This window comes from Pelmatolapia mariae, linkage group LG16_19, assembly GCF_036321145.2.
Source record: "Pelmatolapia mariae isolate MD_Pm_ZW linkage group LG16_19, Pm_UMD_F_2, whole genome shotgun sequence".
In the NCBI taxonomy this organism is placed as follows: domain Eukaryota; kingdom Metazoa; phylum Chordata; class Actinopteri; order Cichliformes; family Cichlidae; genus Pelmatolapia; species Pelmatolapia mariae.
Genome location: NC_086241.1, coordinates 1035420 through 1055498, shown reverse-complemented (window position 1 = coordinate 1055498; position 20079 = coordinate 1035420). Strand labels below are relative to the sequence as shown.

Genomic DNA, 20079 nt, shown 5'->3' with positions numbered 1-20079 from the left:
ACTGAGAAGCCAGTGTTAACCATTCCTCGCCGTCGGTCCCCTGACTGTGGTCGGGAGACGCAAGGGGAGATGCTTCCTCCAAGGCTGAAGTTTTGTCCTCCTTCGGGGTTAACTCCCTTCACTTTTGTGGAGTAGTGAGGCAGGCAGAAATCAGCCGAGACACCCGGGAGTACTGAAGAGATGAGGCTTTAATAACGATACTGCACACTTCAAAACACACTGCATAGGCTGTAGCCCGTTACAGCGCTGCTCCCGGTTGCCACCCCGACCCATGACATTCTTTTTCGCTCACCGCGTTTCCTCACGCGCATGCTCACACACACATCGCATACACTCCTCACACAGCACCCAGCCACACACAAGCCGGCAGTTCCCGCAACACCTTTCTAATGTTGTCTCTTGTTGTCCCTGGCTCTCTTTCTCTCTCTCTCCCTCCCGCTCTGTTCCTGTGCTACTGAGAGTGGAACTACCGCCCCTCCCCCCTCTGCTCAGCACAAGCACAAGGCTCACGTGCGGAGTGAAGCGGAAAAAAGTGCGAGAGAGAGGGTGAGAGAAAGGGGGGGGAAAAAGGAGCCAGCTTGCGTCGTTCACTTCAAAGATCCGGCTCTAAGAGCCATTTCGTTCGCGACCGACACATCAGGTCCACGCCCAGCACACGCTGGCCTCTATCCTTAATTACATGGCGGGACTTTGCACGCTCCTCAGCACCTCTGTGTGCAGATAAACACTGACGTTCAGGCTTGATGTAAGCGCACATTATTCATGACCTCTCCGCCATATTGGTTAGTTAAATGCCTCGGCAGTGACCAATGACTCGTGGTTAGCCGTCCTGACAGCAGACTCTGATAAGCACCCAGAGTCTTGCAGGCCTTGGGATCTGGTCTCATATCATTTGAGCAGCTTTTATGACATAATTATAGATCATGTGGTGTGAAGTCAGGGAGGGGTCAGGGCTGCACGCCCCATCAGCAAACAAACCCAGCAGCAGTGACACACGGTCCGCTTGAGTTTCTCCACGTAACATGAAAGATGCTCTGCCTGTGAGTGTCTGACTTCATCAGAGGGTCTCTGCACTTGATTTTCATGCTTACATCATGCTTACATCATTTACACTTAGCATTAAATATAAAATCCAAGATGGCGCCGCGTATGGATGCCCTGGTACTTCAGTGCATTACTTCTGTTTTGTTTTTGTGCATAACTTGTGTGTCTGGGCACTCCTCTGGATATTCTTACACCAGAGAAGAGCTTCTTAACTACAGGACTACAACACCTGTGGATTTACTTCCAATTTTTGTCGCATCTGCGGCAGATTTACTGCAGACTTTGATCAGGAAAGTGAGACGCCGAAGGAGAGGAAAGCAAGCCGGCGCACTCGTGCGCCTGAGGAGACGCGGACTGCGAACTGCTCTTCCTGGGATCTTCCTTTCCAACGTACGCTCACTCAGGAATAAGCTGGCCCTGATGAGAAGCATGAACAGAGATTTTGCCTCCTCCTGTGTCTTATGTTTTACGGAGTCGTGGCTCTGTGAGGACATCCCGGACTGCGCGCTCAAGTTGGAGGGTTTTCATCTGCTGCGCGCGGACCGGCAGGCCTCTCTCTCTGGTAAGACCACAGGTGGAGGCGTCTGCTTCTACATTAATAGTGGCTGGTGCACAGATGTAACAGTGATTGCTCAGCACTGCTCTTCCTCTCTGGAATACCTTTTTATTCACTGAAAACAGTTTTATTCTCCGCGGGAGTTTGCTTCATTCATCTTGGCTGCTGTTTACATCCCGCCAGATGCGGATGTGCAGGCAGCTCAGTGCGCACTCGCGGAGCAGATACTGCACATGGAGCGGACATTCCCAGACTCTCTCATTATTGCTCTTGGGGACTTTAACAAAGCCAATCTGAGCCAAGAGCTTCCCAAATACAAGCAGTATATTAAATGCCCGACCAGAGAGGAGAGGACATTGGATCACTGCTACAGCACGATAAGCGGGGCCTATTGCGCGGTGCCCCGCGCTTCACTCGGACTTTCTGACCACGTCATGGTCCACCTGATCCCCACGTACAGACAGAGGCTGAAGCTCTCCAAACCTGTCGTGAGGACTAAAAAATGTGTGGCGCAACGAGGCTGTGGAGGAGCTTCGCACGTGTTTGGAGTCCACAGACTGGGACACAATGAAGGCTGCTTCTAACAGCTTGGACGAGTTTACGGACACTGTCACCTCCTATATCCACTTCTGCGAGGACAGCATTGTGCCATCACGCACCAGGGTGAGTTATAACAATGACAAACCCTGGTTTACTCCTAAACTCAAAAAGCTGTGGCTGGAAAAGAGAAAGGCGTTCAGAAGCGGAGACAGGGACTGCTACAGAGAGGCCAAGTACAGGTTCACTAAAGAAGTGGACATTGCTAAACATCAGCACTCTGAGAAGATGCAGCAGCAGATCTCAGAGAATGACTCTGTGTGGAAAAGTTTTAGGAATATCACCAACTACAAGCCTAAAACCCCCCACTCCACTGATGACTTGCTCTTGGCCAACACCCTTAACGACTTTTACTGCCGTTTTGACGAGCCGTCAAGCAGCCTTCACACCTCCAACGGCCCCAACAATAGAGACACTTTGGACACTCATTCCCCCACCTCTCCCCCCTCCATAGAGCCATCACCACCATCAAACACTTCACCTACAACACCTCCCTCCACACCCCACACCAAGGAGGATTTCACACCACCTTCTCCCACCACTACTCTTCATATTCATGAAGCAGATGTGAGGAAGCAGTTTAAGAGTCTGAATGCTCGAAAAGCTCCTGGCCCAGACGGTGTGTCTCCTGCCACCCTCAGACACTGTGCAAACGAGCTGGCCCCAGTGTTTTCTGGCATTTCCAACTCCTCACTGCAGGCATGTCATGTGCCTGCCTGCTTCAAGTCCTCTACCATAATCCCTGTCCCCAAGAAACCAAGGATCACTGGACTAAATGACTACAGACCTGTGGCACTGACATCTGTTGTCATGAAGTCATTTGAGCACCTGGTTCTCTCCTACCTCAAGACCCTCACGGCCCCCCTCCTGGACCCCCTGCAGTTTGCATACAGAGCCAGCAGGTCTGTAGACGACGCTATCAACATGGCTCTACACTTCATCCTGCAGCATCTGGACTCCCCAGGAACCTACGCCAGGATCCTGTTTGTGGACTTCAGCTCTGCCTTCAACACCATCCTTCCAGACCATCTCCAAGGCAAGCTTTCCCAGATGAATGTGCCTGATCCCATCTGCCGGTGGATCACTGACTTCCTGACGGACAGGAAGCAGCATGTGAGGCTGGGAAAGAATGTCTCGGACTCCCGGACCATCAGCACCGGCTCCCCTCAGGGCTGTGTTCTTTCTCCTCTGCTCTTCTCCCTGTACACCAACTGCTGCACCTCCACCCACCAGTCTGTCAAGCTAATCAAGTTTGCAGATGACACCACCGTTATTGGACTCATCTCGGACGGGGATGAGTCTGCCTACAGAAGGGAGGTTGAACGTCTGGTGTCCTGGTGCAGCCACAACAACCTGGTGCTGAATGCCCAGAAGACAGTGGAGATTATTGTGGACTTCAGGAAGCACACAGACCCACTCCCCCCCATCATCCTGACTGACACCCTCATCACCTCTGTGGACTCATTCCGCTTCCTGGGTACCACCATCACCCAGGACCTGAAGTGGGAGCCCACCATCACCTCCGTCATAAAGAAAGCCCAGCAGAGGATGTACTTCCTGAGGCAGCTGAAGAAATTCAACCTGCCAACACGGACGATGATGCAATTCTACACCGCAATCATCGAGTCCATCCTCACCTCCTCCATCACCGTGTGGTACGCTGGAGCCACTATCAGGGACAAACAGAGACTGCAGCGTGTTGTGCGCTCTGCTGAGAAGGTGATTGGCTGCAAACTCCCATCTCTGCAGGACCTGTACACCTCCAGGACACTGGGGCGTGCAGCTCGGATCACAGCTGACCCTTCTCACCCTGGACACAGTCTGTTTGACCTGCTCCCCTCAGGCAGGAGGCTCCGGTCCATTCGCACCAGAACCTCTCGCCACAAGAACAGTTTCTTCCCCTCTGCTGTTGGACTCATGAACAATAACCATATGACTGTTCCCACTACTAACACATGACCCTACACTGTGTTCACTGCATCATTCCATGTTCGGCACTGATCACCACCTGCACTCATGTACATATCTATCCTCTTAGCACTTTTAATTCTTATTTTTATGTCTATTTAAGAGTTGTATAACAGTATGTTTGCACTAAGTACCGCAGCAATTTCCTAATGTTGTAAATCTGCTCAACATTTGGCAATAAAACCCTTTCTGATTCTGATTCTGATTCATTTATCACACAGTCAGCGACTGCACGGAAACCTCCGATTGCTAAGGAAAAATGTGAATTCTCCACCTGGTTGCTGGAAGCAGTCACTGGGAGGTTTAGTGCTTCTCCAGCCAGCTGGAGAATCCTTGTTTTTCCGGGCCGACCTCAGGCTCGTAGATGGTCTGTGATTGGTCTCTAGGCCTGTCCAACAGCTGACGTCACCTGGTTAGTGGTGAAAACCTGAATTTAAGAAGCACTGCTCATGAGAAGAAAATGTTTAAGATCACTTTGATTTGGAGGGGGCGGGGTTTATAACTTTTACCGCAACCTGCCACCAGAGGGCGATTGCCATGCTGTCCATCTTTATATACAGTCTGTGTTTTCAAGTTTACCCAGTCAGGAATAAGGAGAACCGCTGGGTGAGTTTGCCCTCCTCGGTGACTGTCAGGCTCCTCCTGCTCTTCCTGAGCACAAACACTTGTAGTTATGCAACAGGCAGAAGTCTGTCTGTGAATGCCATCTGCTCTGGTAAACACAAACAGAGCGCGCTCACATTTCCAGCGTGCAGCGCTCTGACACGCTGGCATTTTTCCACAGCTCTTCCCATCTGCTAAACTGGGCTGTAACCAGTGGCGGTCCTAGCCTGTTTGGCGCCCTGGGCGAGCACTCCCTCGGCCAAACAGCCATCATAATACGTCATACAATGAGAACAGGACAAATCAACAATTGACAATGACTAATTAATATTAAAATCTGTAACATAATGTATTGTTTGGAGTTTAGTCTGTTACTGTTACTATTTTTACCATTTCTTCTTGGAGCAACTGTAATCCACATTATTTCCTTAGGGATTAATAAAGTATTCTGATTCTGAAATGACTGAAAGATTAATAGGCTCTGTTTTGAGTTTTGTTTAAAAAAAAATGACTTCATATAGGGAAAAATATATATGACATATGCAGGACACCTTAAACTACTTTTTTAAGTAAGCAGCAAGGCAGAACAAAATCAGTGCTGTATCAAGACACGAGGACTAAACCCCAATTCAACCAGACCCAGAACTGATCCGGAATTAAACCAGGACTACAACAGTTCAAAATCAGGACTACTTAGGACTTATCCAAGACAGAACCAGAATCAGAACTAGATGATAGTAGCACTAAAAATCATCATAGACCTGCACTACACTTATTTTTTAATTCTACCAAAGTACACTATTTAGATTCAGAAAAGTTTATATAATTACTTAGCCTTGTTGTGCAAACAAGCCTGCATAACTTAATAAATATATAACTTAAAAAAATAACAAACCTAAAAAGAAACACGAGGTACGAGATACATGAGTACCTATGATACGGTGATACTTTTGGTAAACAACCTTTTGACTAACATGTGTGTCTCACCTGCTCTTGTTCCATCTCTGTTCTGTCCTCATTCTCCATCTCCCTCTCTGCTCCTCTCTCCCTCTCTGTTCCTCTCTCTCCCTCTGTGCTGACAATCATCAAATATACAGTTGAAACCAGATATTTACACACTCTTCAGATAAAAACACAAACACTTTTTTAATTGTAACATCAAATCAGACTAAATGTTTATTTTTTTAGATTGATAAATATAAAAAACATATTTGTTAACTTTAAGAGTAAAGAGAGAAACTATCTGTATTTCTTAATTGTAAATGGCACCAAATTGTATTCAAAACTGAGCCACACTTATGGAGCTCCACAATTATTTTCCTGGTGTTTTGGTTGACATCTCTTGATTTTCCCATTTCAAAGAAACAGGCTCTGTGTTTTGCCTTATATGCATCCACAGGTGTGCCACCAATTTACTCACATGGACTCTACTAACCTATCAGAAGCTCCTTCAGCTCAGAATGGAATCATCTGGAGTTTTCTTATTAATTAACAATAAACTTAGTGTATATGTACTCCTAAATTTGATGAAAGTGATAAATATAGACAGCTCTGTCTCTCTTTATTCTGACATTTAACTAATTCAAAATATATTTCAATATTTATCTAAAACAAAAGTTTACTCTAAATTGATGTTGTACGGTAAAAATGTTTTATGTTTTCTCCCTAAAGTGTATGTAAATATCTGGTTACAAATGTGAATATACTGCTGTGTACTGAAATTCCTCTTGTTTTGCAGAGAAATATACTGAACAACATACAAAGCATAATATATAAAATAACATTTACCTGACATTTTTCTTTGAAAGAACCCTCTAATGTCCATTCTTATATTTCAGTACATAACTGAAACCGATTTAGTCGGGGAGGGTAACAACTGAAAATATGAAATAAACACACGTAAGCTAAGACTCTCTAAAAAAATAGCATTTGTTCGGCTTTTCATTTCGCCATTTGTTGATTCACTTGAAGAGCAAGTAACGTAATATTGGTCAAGTGATCAGTTTGATATCAATCTTTCGTGATAAACCGTCATATTTACATTATTTGTACAATACGAATGATTTGCTTTGGTACCTGGTCGAACTTAAGCTCTCCTCTGTCTGCCTGGCTCCGTTTCTCCAACAGCGCACTCACAGGCAGCAGCTGCCCCGCCCCCTCGCTCAGTCGCTTAGTGCCTGAGCTCGGATCATACCAATATCAGGGGGGATTTACGCACAGTCGTAAATTCCCACAGTGTGCACTATGTGCTTCGAATATTGTGTGTACTTTTTGTTTTATACAGTTGTCAGCCAGGCATCTAACTATGAAAAAATTACACTCCAAAAGACCCCGGGCTTCTGACAAAACAACCCGGGCTTAAGCCCAGTAAGCCACCCCCACGCTCCGCCCCTGCTCCAGCCTGCCAGAGAATCGGCAATTGCCGATGCCCGTGATGCTGCCCCCCACCACGATGCCGCCCCGGGCAACCGCCCGTGTCGCCCGTATCTAAAACCGCTACTGGCTGTAACACACCTCCATAATGGTTTTCAGGCAGTTCACACTGGCACTGAAAGTCAAAGAGTCTGGAACTTTCCACCACAAAATGGGTGAAAATGAGCTCAGCGGGTTTTTTTGGGTTAACGTCACTCCCTCGTCCTGTCTCCGTTTGCTCTCCTGGTCTCTGTTCCAGCACCTTAACTCTGCATCAGGGAACGTGTTTTGCTGTCGGATGATTTGCACGCTTGTTACAGGCTTCGTGATGACTCGTGTGTTTAAGGAGCAGGTTGTGTATTTGGAAACGGCTCGGCACCTTTGATTTGTATATAATTTGGAGTGAATGTCATAAACACGTCATCATGTGGAAGCTTTGTGTAGTCTGACAATAAAGTTTGAAAAAGTGTTGTGATGTTGACTTTGTTACAGCTTCGTGCCTGCACTTCACACCAACAGTAATAAACAACAGTCGCAGTCAGACCAGCAGTCTTTGATTCTAAAAACTTTATTAAAGCGAGTCGCTGAGACATTTCCTCACAGCTCTGCAGCTTTCCATCCGAGTTCACAGAAATAAAAGCGTTTAAAAAACTCCTAACTAATAAACTCCCACAGCGCCCTCCAGCGGCGGTCCCCCGAACAGCAGCCTGGAAACCACCGAGTGACGTTTGGGAAGCGCAATAGCAGCGAGACAGGAAGCGGAAGAACTTCAACGTAAGAGCACTGAGTCCTCGTGCGCTTTCTGCCGCCTGTCCTCAACTAACGAACCAGCAGAGGGAGCCCAGGGCTTTGTTTTCACACAGGCGGGTGAAAGGAAGAAAAGATGCTCCAACACGAAAAATCACAAAGTCTGAATATATTCAAGCATTTATACAATTATAAATACATGACACGTTTTACTGTGGCCAAAACCTTCTGTTTTCTTTTTCGTTTTATTATCTATTTATTTAATGAAAAAAATAAAATCCAATAAAACTTTGTTTTCTAAAAGCACATCGAGTTCTTTCACAGGAAAACAGATTCTTAATGATTTTTACTAAAAAACATTATTATCAGCAACAAACCGAGAGAAAACAAAGAGGGAGACGCTGTTCTTATTAATATCTGATAAACACATTCATTTCCTCGGATCCATGTTTAACATGTTTCAGAGCACAGAGGAGGACAGCAGTCACCGTCTGGCTTAAATGAGTAGAGGACACATTCGTGGACACAGATCCTTGTTCACTGCGCTGCTGTTTACAGTTTAAAGTCTTCATCAGAACAAACACTGCTAACTGTACTTTGCTGCTGAGCCAAAACAACCACAGCAGTGATTCGAACCTAAAGTACTCTGGATACTGTTACTGTACAAATACTATTACATGTTTGTTGGTCAGGTGTCCTGTTTGAAGAAAACACTTGAATGTGCATGAACGCGTTTACATGAGGACAAACTGACTACAAATCTTCACATTTTAATGTCTGTCAGTTATTTTGTTCATGAAGTTTTCATTTACGAATTTTTGAGCAGATGGTGTAATAGGTTGTAACTGTATCGAAGTGTAAGGATGTAAAGAAATACATTTAATGAGTTACAGTGAAAACCAGTGTCTGTAGATGATAAACACGACTTTCAGTTTTTCTATTCATAGAAATTTTATTGTGAACAAACGGAATTTTCCGTTTTACAGTTGAAGGAATGTCCGTAAATAGTAGAGAAAATCTACGGAATCATCTGTTTTACCGGAAAAGTTCGTGAACTTCAGTAAAAGATCTACGATTTTTTTTTTTACCCGAGCGAGGCCGCGTCTGTCCACACCAGTATAAACCACAGCACAGGATCCACCCACTGCAAATTAATGACAGTGCACACTGACAACCCCAACTGCGACTACACCCCCGAACTTATAGATCCCCCCCCCCACAACTCCCCAACTTTAAACAGTAAAGTTACAGGATACAAATAAATATGAGCCACAGTGTGGAAATGATGCGCCGCGTGAGAACATTTAATGCATCATTTTCTCCTGTAACCCACAAACACTCATCAGTGCGCGCTCCCGACTCAAGGGAAAAATTCTACCCTGGCACTCCGACACGCCCACGCATGATGTTAACCAGTCAATTCCTACTGTGACAGGTCCACAGTTCATCCCGATCACATTACAATAATTTAATAACATATTATCAAGATACAGCTCGGCGGAGAAAACTAGATCCAGCTTAAGAAAAAAAAGTCCACCGAGACCAGTGTAGAACTGTGTTGGTGCGGGAGGCTTTTACTTTGAAGGGCGTGACAGGAAGCGGTGGTAGGTTTGATGTGGAGAGCTGAGAGGAGCCCGTCTGCGTCACAGTGTAAGGAGAGTTTCTGGGTGCTGCTCCTCTTTCTCCGAGGCTGTGGAAGCTCCGCTCCGGGCAGACAGGAGGTGAGTGACCGGGCAGAGGCCCACCGAGGCTGGCCGAGCATGTCCACGACACCGCTGTCTGTGTGTGGCTGTGTCGGTTCCGCAGGGAGCAGTGACCTGCGGGCACTCCGGGGCAGTTTATGGTGTTTAACTACCGACTAGTACACACCAGCAGGGGCCAGACTGTGGAGCTGACACCGACCAGCCGCGTGAAGTAATAACAATAATAATAATAATAATAATAATAATAATAATAATAATAATAATAATAATAATAGGGATAACTGACTGATCAGAAAGTCAGTCAGAGTGGACGTGGGTGTCCGTGGTCACTGAGACTGTGTGTTGTGTTCCTCTGAACAAAGCGCTCATGAAACTAATCTGATTTTGCCTTTTATTGTTTTAAACGTGGGAGAGTGGACAGGTTTCACCGTGGGCTCAGATATTATTATATCACGATCTGTCACAAACACCACGCTGACTAAAACTTCTGTAATGTGACTTAAGTGCACGAGACTGTCCAGTTATTATTATTATTATTGTTGTTGTTGTTATTTAGCAGCACGGTGGCGCGGTGATCAGCGCTGTTGTCGGGTCTTTCTGCGTGGAGTTTGCGTGTTCTCCCGTGTCTGTGTGGGTTCCCTCCGTGTACTCTGGCTTGCTGGGTGAATCTAATTTACCCACAGGTGTGAATGGTGGTCTGTCTCAGACTGGCGACCAGTCCAGCGTGCAGGGTAACTGGGAGGCTCCAGCCCCCTGTGACCCTGACGAGGATCAGCAGAAGTGATGGATTATCGTTATTGTCAGTATTGTTGTTGTTGACTGTGTTGTGTGTTTTTCAAACACCATACAGTAAACCTTTGATGTGCTGGTGTTTCACGCTCATGAACCATCCTCATCGTGATGTTTTTACTAAAAACAGGAACTGGGAGACTTTGACAGCGGTGCTGAGGCTCCCAGCCTCTGAACCAGACTCGGGGTCCTGAGCGTGTTTCCAGTCAGGCTGCACAGCTCCTGTTTCTGTAAAAGAACGTCAGTTTTTTCTGCAGCTCCCGTCTCGTGAACACTGCACGAGTAAAAAGTTCACCTTCAAACTCTGGTTTCTAATAATGTAGTAGAAGTGATGCACGTGGGAGGATGTGAGAGTGCTGAGGCAGCAGGGCTGAGCTGGGCTCAGTGGCAGCAGAGGAGGAAGAGGAGGAAGAGGAGAGAAGGTGCCAGACTTGCTGTGATGTCATCATTCATGCTTGATGCAACATGATGACGATGTTGCCCAGAAGTCTGAGAGTAAATCATCATTATGATGCTTTTGTTTCCTGCAGGCCAGAGAGAAGCTGCTCTCACAGCATTGGTTATAGATTATTGATTATTGGAGGCTGCTGTTTCTGTGGCCTTCGGCGGGTGGAGCGTCCTTCCTCGCGCCGCTGTGGGCTCTCCCGGCTCGGGGACTTCCCGTGATGCTCTGAGCGCGTCCTCTCCCCTCTCTCGCCGTTTGCAGTGCGTCGCTAAATGTTGTCTTTTTTGTGTTTCATCCTGTTTCCCTGCTCTCTTCCTGTGAAAAGGGGTTTTTTGTCACCGCTGTCTGATGGTGGGGGTTTTCTCTCTTCAGGATGAAGCGGCTGCAGTTAGTCAACTAACTGAGTTTATGTTTAATTGACTGAAAATCTTTTCTCGAACTGAAACAGTCTGAAACATTACAATCGTCTCGTCGATGAGATGTAAATGTAGATGATGTTTGGCTGCAGCTGGACCGCGTGGTGTTTCCTGGCTCTCAGCGCCGTTTGCAGACGTGACGATGAATCCTACCCACCTGTGACGATGGCCTGTCTGCTTCTGCTGCTCTGCCTCAGCTTGCTGCTGCACTCAGGTGAGTCGTGTAAAAGCAGTCAGGTGTTCAAATACCTCACGTAGCTCCATCCTGCCCCACCCACACGCAGGCTGATACCTGTCAGGTGTACTTTGGATCCTCGTGACTCATCAGACTGCCTCACATATTTTCCCTTTTCTTCCTCGCGCAGAGCTCGCTCACCTGCCTCCCGCACCTGTTAACCTTCGTGTCGATTCTCTGAACTTCCGCCACGTCCTTTGGTGGAAGCCCGGCGACAACACGCCCCCTGGGACAGAGTACGGGGTCTTTGTGAGGTAATTTGTCCGCCGTCTGTCCTCACGTCCTGTCACTCTCAGCCTGGTAACATGAAGACGATGGTGCTCACATCAAACCCCAAAAAACCTCTGAGCTCTGTGGGTGATGTAGAAACACAAAGCTTAGACGCTTGAAGGATCAAGTTAAAGCTCTCAGCTGTGACTCCAGGCTTTTATTGACACACACACACACACACACACACACACACACACACACACACACCTGAGATAAAGGACAGAATTAAACACCTGTAAATAAAAGTGTTGCATCAGCTGCGTGTTTTTGTCAGATGCTTCCTGTCGAAGTTCAGAACACGATATTTTTTCTGAAAGAGGGTAAAAGTCCCCCCATAGCCTGCTGGGAAATTCCACTGTTGCTTCTACTTTTTTACCAAAAGAACGATTCAAAAATAGATTTCCTGTTTTATTTTGTAACTCACACAAGTTTGTCTGCACTTTTCTTCAGATAAAAGAAAGAAATGAAACAAATAGAATTATTTCATTTTTAATTATATTGTAATTATGCAGTTATAAAAAGTAAGTTAGTTACAAGCTGTAAGTTTTTTTGTTCATATTTTATAAAATAAAAGAAAACAGCTTCATTTTTGCAGTTTATCCAGAAGAACAGATTTCATGGAGACAGACGTTCTGGTCTTTAGAGCCGGTCTCGTGTCCACGTGTGACGACATCAGAAACATTCGAGCCAAACTCGTCGTGACACGGGAAACATAAGCAGCTCGTTCGTACACGTGAATAAAAAGACAAAGTGTGCTGCGATCGTGAGACGATGGAGGATCAGGTGTGTGAGTGGGGGCGTGACTTTCGTGCAGGTTTGTGATGTGTGGCAAACATGAAGCAGCCCTCCCTGCTGCCTGTGATGGCGTGCACGGCGTGCTCTGTGGGACGATGAGCCGCCGTCTCTGAGTAACTGCTGCACAGAGATCAGCTGGTCCAGGCTTCAGGGAGCGCTCCTCTCAGGCATGGAGGAAACCCCCTGATAACAGACGCACACAGCCTCGTGAGCATGAACACAGCTTACAGCTGTTTTCCATTTACGCGCACACACACGCACACACACACACACACACAAAGATGTTCTAGCACACAGATCGTGGTTATTTTGGAGTGCGTGGAGATGAAACAGGAAGTGAAAGCAGAGCGGCGTGCTGAGGTTTGTGGGGACCTCTTCAGACCAGGGGTCACCAACCTTTCTGCCCCTGAGAGCTACTTTAAGGGTACTGAGTAATCCGAGGGGCGACGTGTCGGACACAAAGCTCACCTTTAATATTCTAATATTATCAATAACAGATATTAGTGTGTGTGCAGGGACGACTCACACACTGACAGTGGGAGTTCTCACAGCTGATATCTCTGTGAACATGTTTGTAGGAAATCATCAGCTGATATGTAACCATGGAGACTGCCCCACGTTTGTACACGTACTCCATATTTAAATGAATCTTTTAACATTTGTACCGATCACCAAATCGGTTGCATGTTTGACTTTGATTGTTTGGGCCGCGTTGCTGTGGCGATGATCTCCTGCTGGTGAACCGCGACCTTTAATCTGCTCACGTTTTCAGTCAGGGCAGCTTCACTGGCTCCTTCTTCTTCTTCGTTGGTGGAATATCTGCCTGGGCGGGGTGCTTTCTCTCTCCTGGGTGGTTTGTTTCCATCGGTGAAGCAGCTGCGACCGCAGGCTGGTCACAGAGAGCAGCTGGGATGGCTCTGACGCCGTTTCAGTTTCAGCACTCATCGTGAGGGTTCGCTTTACGCTTGCAGGGTTTAACATGAATACACTGAAACTGCTCGTGGCTTCGTGTTTTTCAGCTAGTTCAGACACTGTGTTCTTCCTCATACAGCGTCCTCGTCACCAAACCGCAGCCTGTGGGTCCAACGAGTCTTTATTGTCTTACAGCTAAAACGCAGCAGCATCCGGCCGCCTTCCTGCATGTTTTAGAAATGATTTTCAGGTGTGCTGGCCTCAGGTGAGCCAGCTTCAGGCCTCAGAGGGGTTTCCATCAGGATCTGAATGAGCTGTCAGAGGGGATAAAACCTGTGTCAGGGTTTTTATCATTGCTGTAAATAAGCTAACCCACAGACACATGGTGCGTTCACTTGTCCTGTTTTAACTCTGAAATATTGGCGTTGTGTCATATTCCCGTCTTAAGTGGCCTGAATGCATCATCTTTTATCTGGAAACACATCTACAGGCCTCAGCAGGTTAAAGGTCACAGCCTTGACAGCACGGCTTAGGTTTGAAAAGCTGTGTCTGAGCAAAGCAGCAGACTTCTGAGCTTTTTAACTAACATCTAAACTCCTCTCTTATTCGTCTTGATGCATTCTCAATCATCCAGGAAAGTAAATCTCCAAAAGTTGAATCTGTTCATCTGGACGTTTTCAGTGGGAGAAACGTTTCGTCATCATCCATACTTCTTCAGTCTCAGCTGACTGCAGGTTTCAATCTTATAAACAGTACATTTGCATAATGACTGAAACCAGCCCACTGAAGGAACAATGGGCTGGGAGGTCAGTTCCTTCATCATAATTATGCAAATTCTCATGACCATTGATCAAAGACCACTGATCAATGGTCATGAGTACCGTTCACAGAGAGTTGGGGAATGGCTGCAATCACAGCATTGTAAGATGGTGACAGATGTACCCTTAGGCCCCCTCCTCGATTCAGAGATGGTCTTTCCCTTTTCACGTAAATGGCCTCCTTGACTCCGCCCTCAAACCAGCGTAGAAAAGAGGGCTTTGCTATCCTACCCTGGAACACCACCAAGCCATTGGTTCAGATATATGGATGACACCTGGGTGAAAATCAAATCTCAGGACGTACTACATTTCACGGATCACATTAACTCGATGGACCGACACATCAAATTCACCAGGGAGGATATGAAAAGTGGCAGGTTAGCCTTCTTAGACTGTGAGATTTCCATCAGTAATGGGGGACATCTAGAAGCTGACGTGCACCGTAAAACTACACATATGGATCAGTATCTAAGGTTTGACTCTCATCATCCACTGGAGCACAAACTGGGTGTCATCAGGACGCTACAACACAGAGCGAACACCATCCCCACTGACACAGCAGCCAGGCAGGCAGAAGAACAGCACATCAAGAAGGCCCTGAGTAAATGTGGTTATCCCAGCAGGGGAGGCGCCAAAAGAAAGCTCCAGGAGAGAATGATCCTGGATGTGTCAGGAGTATCGGAACAGTTGAGACGCATTTTTTCTAAACACCGGGTCTCTGTGGCTTTTAAACCCCAAAACACGCTGCGCCAAAAACTGGTCCACCCCAAGGATCGGGTCCCCCGACACAAACAGAGTAACATAGTGTACGCTGTTAAGTGCCAGGAGGATTGCCAGGATTTATACATTGGGGAAACCAAACAACCTCTAGCGAAGCGGATGGCACAGCACAGAAGAGCTACCTCGTCAGGCCAGGACTCTGCAGTCTATTTACACCTACAGGCCAGTGGACACTCTTTCAATGATGAGGATGTACACATCCTGGACAGGGAGGAACGCTGGTTTGAGGGCGGAGTCAAGGAGGCCATTTACGTGAAAAGGGAAAGACCATCTCTGAATGGAGGAGGGGGCCTAAGGGTACATCTGTCACCATCTTACAATGCTGTGATTGCAGCCATTCCCCAACTCTCTGTGAATGGGACTCATGGCCATTGATCAGTGGGCTTTGACCAATGGTCATGAGAATTTGCATAATTATGATGAAGGAACTGACCTCCCAGCCCATTGTTCCTTCAGTGGGCTGGTTTCAGTCATTATGCAAATGTACTGTTTATAAGATTGGGGAAACCTGCAGTCAGCTGAGACTGAAGAAGTATGGATGATGACGAAACGTTTCTCCCACAAAATGCTACGTCCAGATGAACAGATTCAACTTTTGGAGATCCTCTCTTATTCATGAATGGTAACCTAAGATAAGATAAGATAACCTTTATTAGTCCCACACGTGGGAAATTTGTCCTGACACTAAACGTCCAATCAGAAAGCTTTCGTTTGAATCCAGGACCAGCTGGATTCGAGACATGAACAGCTCATCATCGCTGTTTGAGCAAACAGTCGTAACACAAAGCAAATGTTTCTTTTACTGTTTTTGTCCTTCTGATCTAAAATGTTCTGTTTGTCTTTGTTCAGTGAGGAATGGAATGAGTGGGAACAGCAATGCAACATACCAACGGAGCCCCAATGCAACCTAACATCTGAAACATCGATGCCGCTGATGCTACCAGAGTGGGAGTCCCAGTATTACCTGCATGTCAAAGCGTTCTTCAACCAAACCTGGTCTCCGGAGTCCGGAATAATTGAGTTTGCCCCTTACAAACAAAGTACGTCAGCATGAGCATCTTCTGGGTTTCACACTGGTGCATTTGGATTTAAGTGTGTCCCACCGTGTTAGTGAGCTTACTGCAGTGTCAGAATTCATCATTTGTATTCAAAGATGTCAGCTGGGTTTGGTTCAGGTTGAACTAAAATCTCTGGACAGGTTGAATCTTTACCAAAAGGTGACCGTGTGTTTTCTTCTGTTTACAAGCTAAATTAGGTCCTCCAGAGTTCTCACTGGTCGGATATGAAAACTACATCCAGATCAACATTTCACTGCCTCGGGCTGATGACCTGCCAAACCTTCCCGGTATCCAGGAATGTTACGGAGCCAGTTTCAGAGTCTCATTTCGGATCGGAACAGATGGAGAAATCGGGGTAAGACATCCATTTCATCCCAACATCAACGTGCAGATTTAGACCTCAGCTGGTGAAAGTCTTCGTTCCAGAGTTCCTTTAAACCTGTTTGAGGCTTCAGTCACACGGGCCTACAGACCATCCTGTCCCTGAGCCAGGCGTCGCTGACTGGTGTCCAGGCGCGGCTGTAAAACACATACAGTACATATACGATATAAAAATGGAAATGCAGCCAATCGCAGCAGGTTTCTGCCTAAAGGCAGGTGTCGGGTTGATTGACATGAGGAGACTCTGACTTTGAGAGTCACCTGTCAGAGCAGGTGTTGTACACCTGGTCAGGCCTCCAAAGGTGTCTTCATGGCCGCGTAGAGGTCAGCGGAGAAAACAATGCTGAGGATGACACCAGTGGGTCGTGGACAAACGCCACAAGTGATTTTAATGACACGTTTCCTCCTTCTTTGACCTGCAGACGCTGGAAACAGAAAACAAAAGTTTGACCCTTGAAAAGTTGAAGAGAGGGGCGGAGTACTGCATACAGGTGAAGCTCAACATCAGAAACCTAAATGAACCCGTGCCGTCTGCCTGGAAGTGCACCTTCACCACGGCGGTGGACCAGCAGAGAGGTGAGCTGATGTGCAGCCGGTAAGGCGGGCGTTGTTGCTGAATCAGAGCATAATGAGCTGCCACAATTCATCTGCCTCCTTATCTGTGTAAATATACAGAGGGAATAATTACTAACACATGCCAGGTCTGCCACTCTCGCCAGTGGGACTCCTCCCCCAGCCACCCGCTCCACCCACCCCTCCCACAGCATAGCCACAAACCACACCCCTCCGCTGTACTTCGGCTGGTTCAGATGGTCGTCTGCATGGAATAATGTGTGTCTGTGTGTCTGCAGGCCTCACTTTAGGTTTGGTCATCGGCGTCCCGATGGTTGCCATCTTCATCGTCACGAGCTGCCTGCTCCTCCTCTTCTACACGGGAGTCATTTGTAAACTGAAGGAAACTGTGCCCAGAGCTCTAATTGTAAGAAGTCCAGTTTCATATACACTCTAACACCTGTGGTTTGAGAGATTTTATAATGATGTGTTTATTTCTGCTGTAAAGTTGAACATCGCCTCCATTTTCATCCATGAGCGTCTCTCAGAGGACAAAGTTCAAATACTTTGAAGCTCCACAGTCGTAAAGCTCCTCCAGCATATTGTGATTTGCATTTCCACAGAAGGACCAAACTCCTTCAAAGGTTAAACAAATGAATCAGCTGAGCTGAAAACTACTTCTGTTTGACCCTGCTGCTCCATGTAGATCTTGCTTCAATCTTAAATATGATCAACCTATCTCTAATAATCAGCTATGTACCACAGGCCTTCAAGCTGGCTGTAGTTAAACCTTTACTTCAAAAGCATCTCTAGACCATCTCTAGAACCTTGAAAGAGTAGTTGTCAAACAGCTAACAGATCACAGTGACTGTCCCCAGAAAACAGCTTTCGCTGATATGTTTGTCCTGCATACTTGGACACAGCTGTGACTCGATGATACTCAGACATCTTCAGCAAAGTTTGCCTCTGTTCCACCTTCTCAGAGCTTCTTTCTCTTCTCTTTGTAGACGGCTCTAACCAAAGGCTACGTCCTGACCCCGCAGCCTACCGTCCCAGATCCCATCTCAGTTACCTCGGAGACCGGGGAGCATAACAATCACACAACATCACCTTCTGCCAACATTGACGATAACTCAGAGGATGATGACGATGATGATGGCAACATGCACTATGTGAACAGAGCAGTGGATCTCTCCTCGGGGGAAAGCTGCTGCTGTCAGGAGCTTTCTGGCAACATGTCAACGAACAGCGAGCCAACGGCAGCACTGGACGCTGGAAGTTCAAGGTTATTTGCTAAGGTGAAGGTAACGGCGCTGCCTGCAGAGTCTGATGAAGGCCAGGTGGAGACGGAGGTGGAGGGAGCGCAGCTCTGTTTGGTGAAAGAGAGGAGTCGAAGTGGAGTCTGGGGACAAAGTCAGGACGAGGAGGTGGTGAAGTCCAAAGAGGACGAGGAGGTGCGGGACATTTCTGCCAATGTCAACCTGTTCTCAGTCACCCTCGCCTCAATGGCTGCACGCAATGAAGATGAGGAGGACGTCACAGGCTTTTTGAAAGAGTCCAGCCTGGAGGGTTTACCTGCCACAGACTCACAAACTGAATCAGGTGATCACCTGACACCTCAAGTATTCCCGACACACAGAGACCGCACTGCGAGCAGATGTGAAGGCAACAGCACGCACACGCTAACTGAAGAGGAAGAGGAGGAGTTCTCGTCGTATTTGAGAAACAGATGATACTGATGTGTGCTGCTCTGAGCGTCGATGACTCGCAGGTTCTCCTCGTGTTTGTAGACCAGCTTATTATTTGGTGCTGCAGGTCAGAAGATCTGCAAATGAACCAGCCGGATTTTCTGTGTCCAACTTTTTGACTTGTTTGACTGTGAACATAAAACTGATGCTGCCAAATGGGGTCCAGACACTTTTTAATGTTGTTTGAAAATGAAATATAAGCATTTTAAGAAAATCAGATGAAACTGTGACATTTCTCTTTCTAATGTTCTTCATTAAATATAGATTTTAATGTTTGCTTTTCTCCTGGTTTCCATTCTCTGTACTTCAAAATTAAGTTTTGGTCATCTCACGCTGGGTCTCTTCTGTCTCAGACAAACTGTTTTTGCTGCAGTGAATTTAAAACTGCTGCTTTCTGATTGGCTGCCCCTTGTAAACAGAAGCTGGCTGGAGCTTCTGAGATGACCATATAAGGGTATACCCTCCCTCTGATATAATACAGTCTCAGGTGTAGAAAAAACTGTCTGCAGAAGAGCCTTTGACTCACTTGTTCATACATTGACCAGTGTTTCATATAAACATCCATGACTGGAACAGAAGATACGTGAACAGAAATTAGCAGAAAAAGAATAATGTGATAATTACTACATTTTATTTTTTAATATTTAAAAAAATGAGAGTCCTTAATGATTTTCCATCCTACCTTACATTGGTGTCATGGGTTTAAAAATTTGACTTAACTCAAATTTTTGATTTAGTAAATTTAAATTTTGACTTACGTACCTCACAATTGGAGCGATCGTGGCTCAAGAGTTGGCAGTTTGTCTTGTATTCGGAAGGTTGCCGGTTCGAGCCCCGACTCGGACAGTCTCTGTTGTTGTGTCCTTGGGCAAGACACTTCACCTACCTACTGGTGATGGCCAGAGGGGGCCGATGACGCAATATGGCAGCCTCGCTTCTGTCAGTCTGCAGTAGTGATGGTAAATTTGATTCTTTTTACTGAATCGAGTTTTAATGAGTCACTCACCAAAGTGAATCGGGTTTGTTGAGTCACTGAGTCAGTTGACCAGAGAGTGCAAAAATGTATATTTTCACTCAAACTTAATTTGTTTCTCTTTTCATGTAAATCCTACTGCTAAGATGAATGATTGTAAAAGAAAACAACTATTTTCTTTAGAGCAAAAAAGAACAAAAAAATTCTAAAGGGAACTTTTTTTTTTCTTTTTTCTTTTAGTATTTTCCTCAAATGTGTCAAATATATATTTTCTCAT

The 20079-nt window shown here is 46.2% G+C and overlaps 1 protein-coding gene and 1 long non-coding RNA gene across 2 annotated transcripts; one reads left to right on the top strand and one right to left on the bottom strand.

Moving 5' to 3' along the window:
• Positions 1-5786: 5786 nt before the first annotated feature.
• LOC134645794 (uncharacterized) lies at positions 5787-7092 on the bottom strand. The gene is made up of 3 exons (XR_010096586.1): positions 6845-7092; positions 6557-6644; positions 5787-5843 (listed from the first exon to the last, which is right to left on the bottom strand). It is a non-coding gene; the product is annotated as an uncharacterized LOC134645794 (long non-coding RNA).
• Positions 7093-9521: 2429 nt separating this feature from the next.
• On the top strand, positions 9522-19090 carry LOC134645927 (uncharacterized). Its single transcript, XM_063499562.1, has 8 exons — positions 9522-9648; positions 11373-11494; positions 11646-11769; positions 15940-16130; positions 16337-16503; positions 16952-17105; positions 17381-17508; positions 18089-19090. The coding sequence occupies exons 2-8, from the start codon at positions 11446-11448 to the stop codon at positions 18812-18814; spliced, it is 1539 nt and encodes a 512-aa protein (XP_063355632.1). The 5' UTR covers positions 9522-9648; positions 11373-11445; the 3' UTR covers positions 18815-19090.
• Positions 19091-20079: the final 989 nt, after the last annotated feature.